General features: G+C 41.1%; 3 protein-coding genes across 6 annotated transcripts in view; 1 reads left to right on the plus strand and 2 right to left on the minus strand.

Moving 5' to 3' along the window:
* LOC115154346 (C2 domain-containing protein 2) overlaps positions 1-1,548 on the minus strand; it is a 28,635-nt gene extending 27,087 nt beyond the window's left edge. Inside the window, exon 1 of one of the 2 annotated variants that reach the window (XM_029700492.1) lies at positions 371-1,548. In XM_029700492.1, the coding sequence (XP_029556352.1) occupies positions 371-646 (276 nt within the window). In that variant the 5' untranslated portion in view covers positions 647-1,548. Of the gene's footprint in view, positions 1-182 lie in introns of both variants that reach the window. The other variant, XM_029700493.1, reaches the window with a different exon arrangement.
* A 283-nt stretch (positions 1,549-1,831) lies between these two features.
* Positions 1,832-3,828, plus strand: LOC115154347 (autophagy-related protein 101). Its single transcript, XM_029700494.1, has 2 exons — positions 1,832-2,454; positions 2,602-3,828. The coding sequence occupies exons 1-2, from the start codon at positions 2,203-2,205 to the stop codon at positions 3,001-3,003; spliced, it is 654 nt and encodes a 217-aa protein (XP_029556354.1). The 5' UTR covers positions 1,832-2,202; the 3' UTR covers positions 3,004-3,828.
* A 931-nt stretch (positions 3,829-4,759) lies between these two features.
* On the minus strand, positions 4,760-13,647 carry LOC115154344 (zinc finger and BTB domain-containing protein 21). Of its 3 annotated transcripts, XM_029700491.1 has the most exons (3): positions 13,510-13,646; positions 9,530-9,688; positions 4,760-9,396 (listed from the first exon to the last, which is right to left on the minus strand). In XM_029700491.1, the coding sequence occupies exon 3, from the start codon at positions 9,369-9,371 to the stop codon at positions 6,606-6,608; it is 2,766 nt and encodes a 921-aa protein (XP_029556351.1). In that variant the 5' UTR covers positions 9,372-9,396; positions 9,530-9,688; positions 13,510-13,646; the 3' UTR covers positions 4,760-6,605. The 3 variants fall into 3 exon arrangements, with proteins under 3 accessions (XP_029556351.1, XP_029556348.1, XP_029556350.1); XM_029700488.1 differs by having other exon boundaries at positions 4,760-9,688; positions 13,510-13,647; XM_029700490.1 differs by lacking the exon at positions 13,510-13,646 and adding an exon at positions 13,173-13,477 and having other exon boundaries at positions 4,760-9,688.
* Positions 13,648-16,553: the final 2,906 nt, after the last annotated feature.

A 16,553-nucleotide genomic window follows, 5' to 3' on the forward strand; every position in this document is an offset into this window, starting at 1 on the left:
TCAACATTACACTTCATTTTTGACAGTTTCAACTAAAGAGTCAGAGAACAGGGTACAAATGGATCATGTTTACAATTTGGTGAGATGAAAAGGTTACAAGGTACAGTAGCAAGGTACAGGAATCAAGATTGTTGACACTGGATTCTGTGAAGGTGATTGATCTCTTGTACTACGAGGCTTACCTGTGTGCTCAGGTCTTGTTTCAGTTAATACAGATCCTGTATTCATATGTTGTTTGTTGTGATACAGTAGATTCTTTCTAACGTCTGTCACTGACTTTCCTATTCATTTATTTAGCTACAGGCAACTTGTGTAAATCCATAGTAATTTGGAAAGTTAAATAAACTAGTGTATGGGTCATGGGACTCACCCCAGACTTCCTCGATTCGTCATTCAACGCTCTGCACCAAGCACCTCTCCATTGACTTTTCCAGCTTTTCAGTGACAGCGCCCATCCCAACAGAGCTTCCGCTTCCCCCGAAACAGCATTGTTTTGCTCAGGCTTCTGTATCCGTAGATCGTCGTAAAAATACTGTATTAGATACAGTATCAATGTAATGCTGGAAGCAATGAACAGTGTTACCATGCAAAGCCACTGCAAGTCTCCCAAAACAGAATTTGAAAGGGGACTTTCTGAGTCAGTCATCCTCAGCAACTGACTTAAATAGCTTGCTAGCTATTTATTGAACTAATGACAATGGTCTGTTGAAAGTAAGACCCAGTACAAAACATGGTCTGATGCGCTTTTGAATTAAGTCCCCGTCATTCAAGACAATTAAGTTAGCTAACGTTTGCCATCTGAGTTATGGATCCAGCTATATTAGCAATGAAAGCTAGTCTTATGAACAAGTTCAACCACTGAACCAGTAACTCTATGCAATGTTAGCCTCTTATCTGGTCAATAATATCGTGGTTACTGATGGAGACTCAACATCTAACTAAAATATCCCAAGATGAGTAACTATAGACTTCAAGGAAGTAGTTAATCCTTGCTAACGTTAGCTATCTGGTTTGAAAACGGCAGTAGAAAGCTAGGTAGCTAACAAGCAAGCAATATAAATGGTTTCCTTAAAGTTATTGCAAGTAACTTAGTATTTTGAGTAAGTTAGACCAAGCAAGTTCGAGCAAGCTCCACTCATCTCTAACGTTAGCTGCACACCATTGTATCAAATGTCTGTGTTTGCTAGCTAGCCCCTAGCATTGCTAGCCAACAACAGTAAGTTAGCCAACTACACATTACGACGAGCTTTTCATAAAAATTGGCTAGCTAGCGTCAGACCTTTCTCTCATTGAGATTACGAGTCAACGTTAGCTAATTTAGCAAGTTATCTAGCTAGCTAATATCACGTAGTCCAAAATGTAATGTCAATGAATCGTTTCTGGTGTCCATGGCGTAAAGCCAAGTGAAAGTTATTCGTGGCTTCAAACGACGAAACAAATGTATTATTTTGTGAACTCCTTATCTATAAAGCCTCGTCACACGCTTGAAGACCATCTCCGATACCGTCGATGACCGAAATCGAAAAATTGCAAATGTCATGTGATGTGGCATGAACTGCTATTCCCAGAGTGCATAGCGATATCTTAAAGCGCTTTCATCTATACTCTAGTGGGTTTTCCAAAGCTTTCAATTCTATCTTCAAATACATTTTCATATCTAAGGAAAATCTGCGTTTTCATGTAGAAATAACTGCAATTACATAGCTTTTATTGATCGTTTCTGATTTATAGCTGACTTGTATCTTATACACGTGCTATTACATTGCTGGGGTATAAGAACGGATACAAGTTTCGGATTGGTCCACAGGACTTTCCGTAGTTTTCCCAACTTGTTCACAGAAGTAGCTCCTCCCCTTTTTAGTAGGACAACGAAATTGCAGTTTGTGTGTCAGCATGTTGTTATTAATAAATACTTATAAAGAACATAGCTAGCAACAACACATTTTCTACATATGTTGCAATATTCAACAAGTCAGTTTAAAAATAACGTGTTCTCTTGATAACCATCGAGCTTGTCACAGGAAACCAACGTTTAGTTAGCTAGTTAGCTACTTACAATAGATAGCAGGAACGTTAGCTAGCTAGCTAGCTTGTGTTGATGTTTAGCCCAGTTCTATGGAACGTGAACAACAGTTGAAGGGTGTCTTGGAATAGCGAGTTCCACCATATATTCCATCTGCCGCTGTGGGGAAACAGATCACCATGAACTGCCGTTCGGAGGCTCTGGAAGTGTCGGTGGAGGGAAGACAGGTGGACGAGGCCATGTTGGCTCTGTTGCACACTATCTTACTGCATCGCAGCACTGGGAAATTTCACTACAAGAAAGAGGGCACCTACTCCATTGGTACTGTTGGCACACAGGACATTGACTGCGACTTTATTGATTTCAGTTTTGTTCGTGTTTCTTCTGATGAGCTTGACAGGGCCATCAGGAAAGCAGTAGGAGAATTCAAGGTAGTCCTATATGATGACTGATTGTTTGTTGAAATGTATAGATATTATCCACTAAAACGTATAGCTATATATTATATGAGTTATGTATAACCATACTTGTAATTTATTGGCATCCATTGACCTCTGGATCTATATTGTGCTTTACAGGATGCCATGGGCAATGGGACGGATGGAATGGGACAAATCTCACTGGAGTTCTACCAGAAAAAAAAGTCCCGCTGGCCTTTCTCTGATGAGTGTATTCCCTGGGAGGTCTGGAGCATCAAGGTCAATGTTGTCAACCTGGCCAACGAGCAGGAGAGACAGATCTGCCGGGAGAAAGTGGGCGAGAAGCTGGGTGAGAAGGTGATCAACATCGTGGAAGTGATCAACCGGCACGAGTACCTACCCAAGATGCCCACCCAGTCGGAAGTGGACAATGTGTTCGACACCAGCCTCAAAGATGTCCAGCCTTACCTGTACAAAATCACTTTTCAGATCACTGATACGCTGGGCACCTCAGTGAGCACCACCATGAGAAGGCTAATAAAAGACACCTTAGCACTGTGAGGGCACAGTGCATCTTTAAACATTGCTGTGGGTAGCCTGGTTCCAAATCGTTGGGGCTGTCTTGTCAACTCTTATGGTTGTGACCATAGGATGACCATTGACGTTAGCAAGAAAACACAAACAGATCTGGGACCAGGCTAAATTGTGGGCTTTATTGACTATGGGATGTAATTGCTTCATTGACATGGGCATTTGCAGGCCGTGGGTGTCATAACTATTAGTTAGTACGCTAGAAGTACAACCACCCAATGTCTAATCAGAAAGTAAAATCAGTTTATTTTTTATTATTTGTATTTTTTTATTTTACCTTTATTTAACCAGGTAAGCTAGTTGAGAGCAAGTTCTCATTTACAACTGCGACCTGGCCAAGATAAAGCAAAGCAGTGCGACACAAACAACAACACAGTTACACATGGAATAAACAAACATACAGTCAATAACACAATAGAAAAAGTCTATATACAGTGTGTGCAAATGAGGTAAGCAGTGTGTGCACATTTGTAAGCAGTCATTTTACAATCCTAGTTACCTATCCCTACTCTTTCTCTAAATGCCTTTGTCAACACTGAAACATGACCTTTCACATCCGATAGTACAGAGTATAACATTGTCAAGTACCATTTTTGCTTTTTTGTATGAACGAAGTGCTACAAGTAACATGTCTGTATGAAACAGGTTTTCATTTAATAACTGCTTTATGGAAGTTTTAATTATCTTTTCAAGTAATTGTAAAGTAATTTTCTGATTTATGTTTGACATTTGCTTTAAAATGATGTGAAGAAAGATGTTTCACTTTTGAAAATAAAATGTATCACCTTGAATTAATTTCACATTCCCAATTGTTATTTTAGAAAACCACCTGCTACTGTGCTTACTGATGTTAAGGACAAGACAGACCAACACGAACATCGGTCGTGCGTGGTGGGTTGCCATCCTATTGCCTCTGACCACAGAACCTCGTTAATCATTTTATGTTCATTTCCTGACTACACGTTGAATCGCCACACTTTATTGACACCCAGCAGGTGATTTACTGCAGACGGCCAATGTTCTTGTTGGCCTGTCTTGTCCTTTACGGGTTCAGATTTGTGCACTATACTGCATACCAAGCATGCATCATCAGACAGGTCAACTTGCAAAGATGTGGAAGAAATCTTCCAATAAAGAATGAATAATTAAACAGTCAGGGCTTTTTTTAGGTTGAGAGGCCAGATGCTTTATTCAAAAGCATTCTTTGCCATTCAGCTGTATGGATGTTTTTCATCATCTGTTGCAAAGGTTTCCTCTCCAATCACATATTTTTCATTCAGAGTGACCTTGTACTATAATGTCTCAATATCCTAAAGTTCCACATCAGTGCAGACCACAAATTCACTTCCTGATTCACAACCCAAAAAATGTGTCACCTCTGCCCAAGTGGCTAAATAGCTTGAAAAACATCTATGTGACCCATGGCAGTGACCATCTGTCCAAGGAATAACATTGCCAACTTTTTCTCTTGGTCACATTAGTTAGCGGTTTTCCATCTGTAACAGCTATTTTATCTGTAACAGCTCTGAACATGCCTTAATAATGTTGCAACTAGCGCAACCAGATTGCAGTTTCAATAGTTCCACAGTGGAAGCTAAAGCCAAGTACAGAGGCACTACTCATTTAAAACACATACCAACTTCTCCTGAAAACCTTCACATGATTCAAGGGTGTTAGTTTCTTATTAACGCAATCCAAACAGTATACACACTCAATACCAAGGCAGCTACTGCAATATTACTCTTTATTACAGAAAGAATTCAAGCACAAAAACTGTAGAAAAAACACAAAATGGCTGCCTTTTATGTAAAGCAACAATAATGCAACCCATACAAATATGCATTATTGCAGAAATAGCAGAATAATACTAAAGATATGTATTTTCATAAACAAACTAATTATAGATACAAAATTAAAAGGTTATACAAACACTGCCATATACACAAAATTATATTCAATTTCTTTGAACTCAATTTCTTTTTTTAAGATCTTCCACAAAAATTCAGAGCACAAATATAAATACATTGTTTTAACCTAACCACAGATGTGAAACATTAAAAAGTTACATCTTTCAAATCTGAATATCAATATCTGTGGTTATTGCGGTCTCCTCAATCAGTGTACAAATGATAAAAACATTTATCATCAACAATTAAATCCTCTTTTCCAGATGTACTGTAATTAACAAGCCATCACAACCACAGCAACCCAAAAGCATTGGACTGTTATAAAGGAACTATTTTCCAAATACCACTTTTTCACCCAGGGCAAGTCTTGCTTTCACGTTCTTACATTTTTTAAAAACTTTATTGGCTCTTGGTTGTAAATCATTCAAAATATCCAAGTAAAAAAAGTAGGTAATCTGCAACGATTTATTGTGCTTCGTTTTAACAGAACATTTGTCAATTGTCTCAGGATGCATATGCTAAGACCATGCTATCAATTCACACGATTACTTGTGTAATTATCATACAAACTATTTCAGACTTCATCATACTGGTATTGAGCCGTCACAGAGCAGTGATACAATACCCATGTCTTTGGTCATTCAAATTCATTCTTGCATTACTATACAAGTTTCTTTTGTATTTTTGTACCAAATTAATCATTTAAAAAACTACAACAAAATCTACCATACACCAAGCCCAGAAGGTAAACAAAACTCCTTTCCCAATAAAGTAGATATTTTCCTTATTCTTTACACAATAATCCATTCATGATGATCTGTAATTTATTGTGTGATATCTAAAATTAAAATAGAAATAAAGATTATTTATTTTCTCAGAATCTACAAAAAGTGTCAGTTAAAATACTGCACGTTTTTCCAGTTTTTATCCCCTTGCTAATCTATCTCCTCTTTGGTTTTGTTTACTAGTATAATCTACACGAAATATCACTAAGGCAATGACAAAATCTGAATAAAGAAGAATTAATATGAATAGTCAATATGAAAACCATAATTTTATGGTACAAAACAGATTATAGCTGAAATGTTAATGGGATGCAGAGGATCTAAAATAAAGATTCATATAACAATAATGAATCAATGTAATTTGACCAATATGCGCAATGTTAATAGTGAACAGAATTGCAAAGTGCATGTCAATAAACATGATGCCTGAGGCCACTAATATCATATTCATATATCATATTCATAATCGTCACGCATCAATCAACACAAATTCACAATTTAAGCAAAAGCACTTAACTGATCTTGAATTGTACAGTACAGCAATTCCTAAATCAAAAGAGTTTTAATAGGTAAGGACGAGTCAAAGGGGGTTATCTGAAATATATTTACGCAGTACTAACAATGTCAAAAGCCAAGTAACATTTGTTAGGAGCTGATGACGAGGCAAATAGCAATTAATTGCACACATTCACACCTTTACACCAACACACATGGCCACTGGAAAATATAACATGAAGGAAAGCCAACTACCAACAGCAATAAATACATTCAAAATCTTTCTTGTGTAGATAGAGTTGTATTTGATATTTTACGATGCTGTGAGCATAAAGTATCATCTCAGAGGCTCAAAACAGAGCACAGGTGTCCGAGTGAGACACATTCAAATGTGGCTATGGCTCTGCTCATGGCTCCAAAGACTAAAGGCAGTCTTGAATGTCCTGTGGCAGAGCTTACACATGTACTGCCTCTTAAACGTGAGGGCAGAGAGAGTGGGAGCATGGTAAAAAAAGGTTTCTGATTCCTGAGGGGTGAGAGGATTATCCACGCTATCCGTCTTGGGTAGGGGGCTACTGTATGATCTGTCCATCTCCGGCCTCTTGGTCCTGGGCATTGACGACAAGCTTACAGGCTTCTCCTCCTCCTTAGCTACCACAGATGTAGCTACCACTGGCTCTGCCTCCATTGGTTTAGGTGGAGAAGCTTGTGGGGCACAACATCCAGTTGCTTGTGTGACCGCCGGTGGTGGTGAGGGGGAGGGAGACGAAGGGCGCCTATCATCGACCTCTCTCACTCCAGGTTCATCGGAGGTGGACATGTGGGACTGGAAGTGGCTCCAAAGACGAAAGTTGGTCCTGAAGGCCTTATTGCAGATGTGGCAGATGAAGGGTTTGATGTGGCACAGCAGCTCCTGGTGGCGCTCTAGGTCTTTGTGGCCACCGAAGAGCTTGCCACATTTTTCACATGGCCAAACACCTGGCTCCTCGGGCTCGATGGAGGCCCCAGACGTCATGTCCTCCCTCTCGCTCACAGCCTCCTCAATGGGCTCCTCCTTCACTGTCAGCTCGCCATGATGGTCGTTCTTCTGCTGGCTAACACTCAAGTCCTCGGGCACGAATGATGAAGAATCCTCTGAGTCGAACATAGGCGGACCTGAAGAGTCACTGTAGATGATGTCCTCTCTGGAGCTCCCCGCTCCCACAGACTCCTGGGTATGGAGCGGCCTTCCGAGGTGGTCAGATACTTCTCCATTGATCTCCTCCTGATGACTCAGCTGTTCCTTAACAGTCATAATGTTGTGGTTATGAACCTCCACTTGGTGTCTCCATATGCTAAAGGAGGACTTGAAGGTCCGCATGCACTCCAGACATGTCAGTTTCTTGTACTTGCAGTGTGCTTCATGCTCTTTTTTAACCGCTGGGCTGGAAAATCGGAGGCCACAGTACGGGCACACGGTTGCGTGTCGACAGCCCCTCTCGTGGTCTCCCTGCTCAAAGTGAGAGGACAGCTTCTCATTGCAGAGCCTGCAGGAGTAAACCTCTGTGTCTATGTTCTCTTTCTGACCGGGCTGGTCCTGGTCCTTTTGGCAGAGACTGCTCTCTCTCTCAGTCTCTTGGTTGGCCCTCTCTGCAGGGTGTGTCTTCAAATGCTGCTTGAACTGAGACAGAAACAAAAACGTTTTCCCACAGTAAGGGCATATCAAATTTGACCTGGACCTCAGGCCACCTTTTTTGGCAAACACCTGAGACTGCAAACCCTGCTTATTCCTCCTCAGCTTCATGAGCAAGGCTTTCTTAATTTCTCTCTCTCGCACAATATCAATCAGCTTCCTCTGAAACTTTTCATCCAGCTGGAACGAGCTGGAGGATGAAGCAGGGTTTTGTACCACTCCGTGCTGGGTTTGGCAGTGGGTCCAGACTTTGAAGTTGGTGTGGAAGCGTTTGTGGCAGATGTCACAAGCATATGGCTTATCTGGGTTGTGATACATGTTAACATGGCGGTGCAGTCCAGCTTTGGATCTGAACAATTTTAAACAGTTCCAGCATTTAAACATCTTGCTCTGCCTGGGCTCATCAGTCCAGTCTCCATCATTGTCATCCATGTTGGAGTTGTGAGGTACAGATTCAGACATGTTATTGTCATCTTCACGTGGTAGATCATGTTTGTTCACACCTTTGGACTTCTTGAATGGGTACCTTCTGTTGTCTCTTCTCACCTTTCGCTTTCCAGGGAGATTATAAAATGGCTTAGTAGGGCCTTGGTCAAAATTAATTTCAATGTCTTTTAGGTTTACTGGTAGAGAATCCCCTACTGTGATTCTAATGATCTCTGAGGGGTCAGACAGTGGGCTGCTAGGTTCTGTCTTCACATGGAACACCTCTCCCTGAGTTTCTTCTTCATCATCATACCTACTGTGGTGCCTTGACCTGAGAAGAAGTGGCGGAACCATTTTCACACTGTGTTTGTGCTCACTCTGAGTCCCTTCCTCTGTCTTTGCCACCATCTTAACAACAGACTGTTCCCGGCCTTGCAGCTTATTGAGCTCCAGTGTTGGGGAGAAGACTGGGACGGGACTGTCCATGGATAATGACCTGCGCAGCAGGCTTTTTATGAGTGGGCCACTCCTGTCAATGGTCTGGCTAGGCTCCCCTGCCGAGCCCTGAAATTTTGATTTGGGTCTGTAGAGCCTCTGCTCCTCCTCCTCTTCTTTAGTGCTTAGATCAGACTCAGTCTGTAACATGACTGTTGGAGATTCACTGAAGGAGACTGAGGAGGTGAGTTGGGGCCTTACTGATGACCCTGTGCGTGATGATGTCTTCCCCTTTAAGATGGAGGCATATGAACTGATGGGCTTGCTATCAGAACCCTCACTAGTTGCTTCAGGTGATTTTCTGGGATTGGATGCAGTGTTCCTGGCTGATTTGTTTGGTTTCCTGTGTCCTGAGGGCTCTCCTTGATAATTTGAACTGTAGCGACTGGGGCCGGGAGAATCCCCACCTCGGTTCTGGCGCATAATGACACTCCTCAGCTGGCTGTCGTTGTCATCTTCCTCTGAGAAGGACAACCTTTTTCTGGAGACGGAGTAAGACACATGCGGCCTTGTTGACATGATGTTGGTTAGAAAGGGGATTCCTAGACTGTATCCCATCTCCTGGATGGCTGCCAGGCTGCCTCTGTCCACGAAGAGGGAGGATGAGTATATGTAATTCAGCACTACCTCAAAGGCCTCAGGCTCACAGAAGTCCAACTGTATCACTTTGTGGGTGTCAGACAGCCTTCGTGTGAACAGGGATTGGAAATACTCACTGCTGGCAGCAAGCACACTCCTGTGGGCTTGGTACCTCTGATCGCCGACAACCAAGACTGTGTCACAGAGCTGCCCCTTCAGGCGCTGCTCATTGAGCATCCCCAAGACCGAGAGGCCATGGGAGGGATTACTATAGTGCACCAGACTCTCCATTCTGACTGAAAGGCAAGAAAAAAAATGAGGATTTTAATTTCAAGACCCTTAGTTTGACTAACATTGTTCAGTAAAAAATAAGGAAGGAGTTACCTAAACATTTAGGAAATACATAAAATCAAACAAACTGTGTCAAATAAATCTACCTAAAGAAATAAATAACAGCAGAAAAGTTGTAAAAAGTAGAAGAATCTAATAACATTATGCCAAATTCTTATAACATACAGGTGTGACAATGTTTCAGAAACTTCCCCAAGTTTGTGGCAAATTTGCTGAAAACTAAATGGTGTGCCACAAAATGTTGCCAGTAGTTTGCAAATGTTTGCACCTAATGGTGAATCTGTGGCAAATCTTTGGCATCAATAATATTTATTGCCACAAGTGGCAAAGAGTTCGCCAGAGATTTTTTTCTGGCAGACAATTCTCTCAAGCTTCAATTTGAATCTGTGGCATAACTTGTTGCAAAACGTGCCAAGACCAGTAACCTGGATTAGAAACATCTGTTGAAAAATGGAAACCAAGCTATCTTAGCTAGCTACCAAAGTTGTCCTGTGAGTGTCTAACTTATTAATTAAACTTCATAGTGAATAAACTTCAACATTGTATTTGGTAAATGTTACCTAGTTAGCAATGTCATGTTTTATGGGATAGAGTGAAACACATTTTGTTGATACCAGTTTCAATCTCAGTGCCACGGACAGGCTAGTGCTTAGCTAGCTAACGTTAGCTATCCTATTTTTGCACAATTAATGTGATAGGTAGCTAAGCTAGCAAACTAATGATTTGCCTAAACATTTATATTTTTGGGTGAATACGTTGCTGTCTTAATACCAATATGCTAGTGTCACAGTTCAGTAGCATGTTAGCTAGCACAACTGCTAAGGTAGCAACAATATGAGTTGATTTGACAATAATGCAACATTTATTTTTGCAGATGGATACCCTTCCCCTACCAGTGGTGTTGGAAGAGGCAGAGAGGAGGATGCATCAACACCCTGGAAATATGTTTGCGGTGCAATCACTCATAACACTTTTTTGGAGCGATAAATTAGTATTATCTATAAGATTGATAAGGTAAGCAAATGCATGTATTCTCAAATGTAGCCCATACAGTCATTCTTTGTAACAATCAGATCTTTCATTGCTTAAAACTAGTAGAAGCTAACTCATCTTGATCATGTTGTTCCTTCTCTTGTTCTGGAAACAATCAGTTACAAGGAAAAAATACAGATTGAGGCCTTCAATCAAACTGAGGACAGAAATATTTGTGCACCAGACAGGCCAAGACTTCTTGCATGCATGACTTTGAGATGTAAGTTACACTTTACAAAATGCTGGGTTGTTTGGATGACCCAATTGCTGGGTTGCAGGCATTGGGTCAATAGTTGGGTTGTTTTTTGTAAAAACAGCAAGGTTGGGTCGTTTGTACTGGGTTATTAAGGTTGGGTTATGGCAGTGCTGATTTTAGCATGTAAATCTTGGTGGGGCAAACTCAACCAATTTTTTTTAGATGCATGTCAGCAAAGCCCCTGCGTAACGCAACACTAAAAAATACATTATGGATATTTGACCCAGCCAGTGGGATAAGTCCACCATAATGTGAGCAAGTGTCAAGACGTGGCAACTAACAAGTCCTCTAGTGCGACTTTGTGAGTTTGAAAATGGCTAATGTTATTTAGACAAACTAAGGGTGTTTTGGCAGACTGAAAACTGTGATAATTTGTAAAGTTTGTTACTTACCATTAAGAATTTGATGGTTACATTTGATTCAGGTTAAATAGGTTGTCCTATCATAATTAGGTAGCTAGTTAACATTAGCTTGAGCATTAGCGAACGACCATTAACTAGTTAGCTAGCCATTTTCTGTGCTAATATCTCTGGCTGTGTTAAGGTTTAATAGTTAGCTAACGTTAGCCTGGCGACCATGCTCAAGACGCTAGCTTACTGGAGGGTTGTCGCAGAATATAGCTAAATGTGCATTTATTGAATCAGATTGCTCATTCATCACAAAACCCGCTGAAAATTCTAACAACCTTAATGATGAATGATTGTTTGGTGTTTTCTGATTGTTTCAGTACATGCATTCAACAAGCTTTGGACGAAGGACTTCCACAAGGCCGCCATCTCCAAAGTTCACTCAAAGGCAATAGTCCTGAACAGGGTATGATTTAGTTATGTTTTAATTATTTACATTTTGTTAATGATTTTTTAAACTTCCATTGGTTGAAATCTATTGCTCAGTTATCACTTGGCTCATGTAAATAATTCTGTAGTTGCCCCTTTAAACATGTCCCGTGTGGCTCAGTTGGTAGTGCATGGTGTTTGCAACGCCAGGGTTGTGGGTTCGATTCCCACGGGGGACCAGTACGGAGAAAAAAATGTATGCATTTTGGATAAGAGCGTCTGCTAAATGACTAAAATGTAAAAAATAATAATAATCCTAAGGTCAACATCCCCACCCATAGTGTTCACATTTCTCTCATGTATGTGTTGTAGCTACATAAAAATATTAAATAAACCATTTATTTGGGAAATATCTGGTCTTTGTTCTTTTTACCATGCTGATGATTTCAATATGTATTGGATTTATTTGTATCTGTTAAGACATTTAATACATGTTTATACATTTAATACATGTTTATATTTACTACATTTAATGTTTTAGTTTTTCCCTGATCTAATTTGCATATTCATACTGAGTTTGCAGCAATCAGAAAGTTCATCACAAATTTCCTAGAATTGATCGCCAGAAGTTCACAAATTGCCGCAAATTTACCGCAAGTCTGCCACAAAACCTGGCATATGCATGAAAAATGAGTTTGCTGCAAATTTGCGACAAATTGGCCAAAGACTTGACACAAGTGTTTGCCAGAAGCCTGTTTTTTTCGGTAAGAGGTATTTTGCTATGCAGTCTGTGCCAACAATTTATTAGTGAAAATTTGATTTGCCTAGTTGGTAAATCCTTAATTTTCAATTTTAGAATACCAAAACACGTATTCTGTAAATCATGAAGAGTACTGCATTAGACTATCCAACCTTTTTTAGCTCAGCAACTGGAAGGAGGCGACTGTATCTATCTGTGCTATGAGCGCAAATAACATGACGCATGCGCATTTATAGGTTCTATTTCGATTACATCATGTCTTTAATCAGAAGACATGGCGGGGGGCATATTTAGAAGGAACGCAGACAGCGTTCATTCCGTTGCACACAGAACGGTGGACACCGTTATCAATTCCACATGATTACACAAACATGTTTGGTACATAACATACCAGAAAAGTTTAGAACGCTGCGCCCATAGAATGTGTCTGAGGAGAAGCCAGGGGAGCAAGCATTAGATAATAAGCGAGACGTGGCTAAAATTCCTGATGACACACAAATTCAGCCGAAACTGGTTTTAGAACTCGGGCAAGTATCCTCTCCGTAATGGACTAAATAGGTCAATTACATCTAAAACAATGACGCGGTATATGGTCTGTTTGTTACCGTTGCTGGTGGTGAAATCACGTAATCACTTTGTGTTAATGTTTCCGAAAGAGAAACGTAAAGAAACAGAATAAAACCACAGTGCTCGAGAAACGAGTGTGTGGTCACTGTGTGCGCACACACCCACTACTGTATCTTCTCCCTGGTTAGTTAAAGCGCAGACGCAGCATCTACAGGAGCAGACACAGAGCAGTTACTCGTGGGGTTTAGAAAAGACGAAGAAGCCACCTCAGAGTTACGTCAGGAAAAAAAAGCTTTTCTCCAAACAAGAGTCCAATGTAGAGCACTAGCGCAAGACAATCTCAACCAAAGTAGTTTCATGGCTTTCTAAACTTACCCCTATGTATTCGTTCTGTTTCCACGCAGCACACTAAAGACTTTATATCAGAATTATGTTGAGTGTGTGGTAGTCGTGATTCCATCCATCTTGAATTTGACGTCATCCCACTCCAGGGATGAGGTCATCGCATAGAACGCTCGTCACGTGCGCTGTGAGCTGATAGGCTGCTTTATACCATGTAGGCGGGAGTGTAGGATATGACAGGCAGATTTAACCATCTTAAAGTGACAGGCCATATTTTCGTTCTTTGACATGTGAGCATGCCCTTGGGAAGCAACACCAATTCACATTCAATAAAAAAAACAGTCATATTGCTATCAGGTCAAAATCGCTGTCTCAGTTGCAGAATATCAATATTATGGTCTTTAAAACCATAGATGGATACTGTTAAATAATGTGGAATTACATAAATAAATGCAGAATGTATTTTCTCTTATTGTTAATGTTATTTATGTGCATCTAAATGACGACAATCAAAGCACGGGGTAATATCTGCATTTGGCATTGGTGGATGAATGCGTTTCTCTGTAACCAGATCCATTGTCCCACTGAAACTAATTAAAGACATGTGATTAAAAATGTCATTATGGCACCTCTGCTCTCTCTCATTACAGATACCCAGAGGACGCCTGTTGCTCTGTTTATCCGACCACATCCTGGAAAGTCTTCATGTAGTACAAGGTACCTCACAAGCGGATAATCCAAGGAAGGTGGGGCACTGCTATTGCCTCATTTTGACATGTATGTACAATCTGTGTGTATATGCGAAGACTTTAAGGTATGCAAATAAACTGGATAGAACAAGCTGCACCTGAGTGGGGGACACTATGATTGTGCTTCTGCAGTTAGGGCCAGTCCCATAATCTGTGGAACTAGGTGATGTGATGACACCTGTTAATGGTTGTTGTGTCACTCAGGTTGAGCCGCCCCTCTTCTCTGAGAGCACCCTCCCTCCCTCACCTCCCTCCAGCACAGCCTGTATGAAAAGCAGAGTTTCTGGGTGAAATTGGATCTTTTATATTCCTGTGAAATTTGAGGTGCACGGTTGTGGGTGGGAATTTCCCAATGCTAATGTGCAGACTCCTGTAGAGATCCACACATCCCAGAACACTTACGTGATACAGGAATTTCTGGGATAGTAAAATCCCAATTATGCATTAGTACATTTCATGAAATTTCCAGACGGTCCACGTCACGTAAATTCTCAACTGCCACAGGCGCGTGCCTCTCTACCTCATGTGTTGCAAGAGAAGCCCAGTGAAAAGAAGCCATATCTCTGTGTCTACTTATTTATCCTGTTTTCAGGTTTGTAACAAATATAAGCATGGTTTCTCGCTCTGAGACCTTGAAGTAGTTGTTCCCCTTGCTCTGCAAGGGCCGTGGCTTTTGTGGAGCGATGGGTAACGATGCTCCAGGGTGGCTGTTGTCGATGTGTGCAGAGGGTCCCTGGTTCGAGCCCAGGTAGGGGCGAGGAGAGGGACGGAAGCTATACTGTTAGATTGATGCTGTTGACCCGGATCACTGGTTGCTGCGGAAAAGGAAGAGGTCAAAAGGAGGGTGAGTGTAACCGATGTGAAATGGCTAGCTAGTTAGCGGTGGTGCGCGCTAATAGCGTTTCAATCGGTGACGTCACTCGCTCTGAGACCTTGAAGTAGTTGTTCCCCTTTGTGGAGCGATGGGTAACGATGCTTCAAGGGTGGCTGTTGTCGATGTGTGCAGAGGGTCCCTGATGTCTTGAAATGTTGCTTCAATATATCCACATAATTGTCGTTCCTCATGACGCCATCTATTTTGTGAAGTGCACCAGTCCCTCCTGCAGCAAAGCACCCCCACAACATGATGCTGCCACCCCCGTGCTGAACGGTTGTGGTGGTGTTCTTCGGCTTGCAAGCTTCCCCCTTTTTCCTCCAAACATAACAATGGTCATTATGGCCAAGCAGTTATATTTTTGTTTCATCAGGCCAGAGGACATTTCTCCAAAAAGTACGATCTTTGTCCCCATGTGCAGTTGCAAACCATTGTCTGGCTTTTTTATGGCGGTTTTGGACCAGTGGCTTCTTCCTTGCTGAACGGCCTTTCAGGTTATTTTGATATAGGACTCGTTTTACTGTGGATATTGTTACTTTTGTACCTGTTTCCTCCAGCATCTTCACAAGGTCCTTTGCTGTTGTTTTGGGATCGTTTTGCACTTTTCGCACCAAAGTACGTTCATCTCTAGGAGACAGAACGCGTCTCCTTCCTGAGTGGTGTGACAGCTGCGTGGTCCCATGGTGTTTATACTTGAGTACTATTGTTTATACTTGCGTACTATTGTAGCTAGGTAACTAGCTAGTTAACTAACGAGGTTTAACCCTGGTGTGTCATACATGCACAGCTAGTAAGACATACATTTTTGCAAAGGCAATTAGCTAGTGTAGTAGATTATTCTAGAAATTGTTGAATTGAGTTGTAACATTTACACAAATGTAACACGTTTGCATTCTCTCTGACACAGATTTACCTCCCAGCACAATGTGTCTGTGCGATGTCAAAGAGCACGAACACGTCCCCAGATGTTAATGTTTTCTTTGTTCATTCAAATACTGAAAATGGTTGATACTTTCAATGGTATGCTTAATGCTGTTTTTACAAACGATAGCAATGCTCTACACCGGTGACCTGGCCACCAAAACAACATCAAATTAACCTTGCGCTTATATCCATTACAGGTTATTGTGCTTATATCCATTGCAGGCTCTTGTGCCACCTATTACAAGACTGTGAGGCAGGCGTATCTCTCAGGTTTACCTGATAACATAGGGGACACAATCTTGGAGAACCATACAAAGAAGTAATTTTGTAAAAGTAGTTTCTGTGTAACACTAGGTTTATTACTCCTGGTCCTTGGAATACATAGTGCATATATGGCCCTATTACATGTTTCAAGTTATATATTTGAGTGTAGAAAAGTAGAATAAAACAGACATTGAATTCCACCCACCTGGTCTAGAGTGGCTGCTCTAGCCCTCGTAGTTCCGTTAATCACTGATTGCTGTACTTTG

The sequence above is a fragment of the Salmo trutta genome, chromosome 19, assembly GCF_901001165.1.
Source record: "Salmo trutta chromosome 19, fSalTru1.1, whole genome shotgun sequence".
NCBI lineage: Eukaryota > Metazoa > Chordata > Actinopteri > Salmoniformes > Salmonidae > Salmo > Salmo trutta.

Excerpts from the sequence above, each read along its gene's own strand:
- LOC115154347 (XM_029700494.1), top strand. The coding sequence starts at position 2,203 with ATGAACTGCCGTTCGGAGGCTCTGGAAGTGTCGGTGGAGGGAAGACAG. Across the intron at positions 2,455-2,601 it reads AAGCAGTAGGAGAATTCAAG|GATGCCATGGGCAATGGGAC; the intron begins GTAGTCCTATAT and ends TGTGCTTTACAG.
- LOC115154344 (XM_029700488.1), bottom strand. The coding sequence starts at position 13,615 with ATGACGTCAAATTCAAGATGGATGGAATCACGACTACCACACACTCAA. Across the intron at positions 9,689-13,509 it reads AACAGAACGAATACATAGGG|TCAGAATGGAGAGTCTGGTG; the intron begins GTAAGTTTAGAA and ends CTTGCCTTTCAG.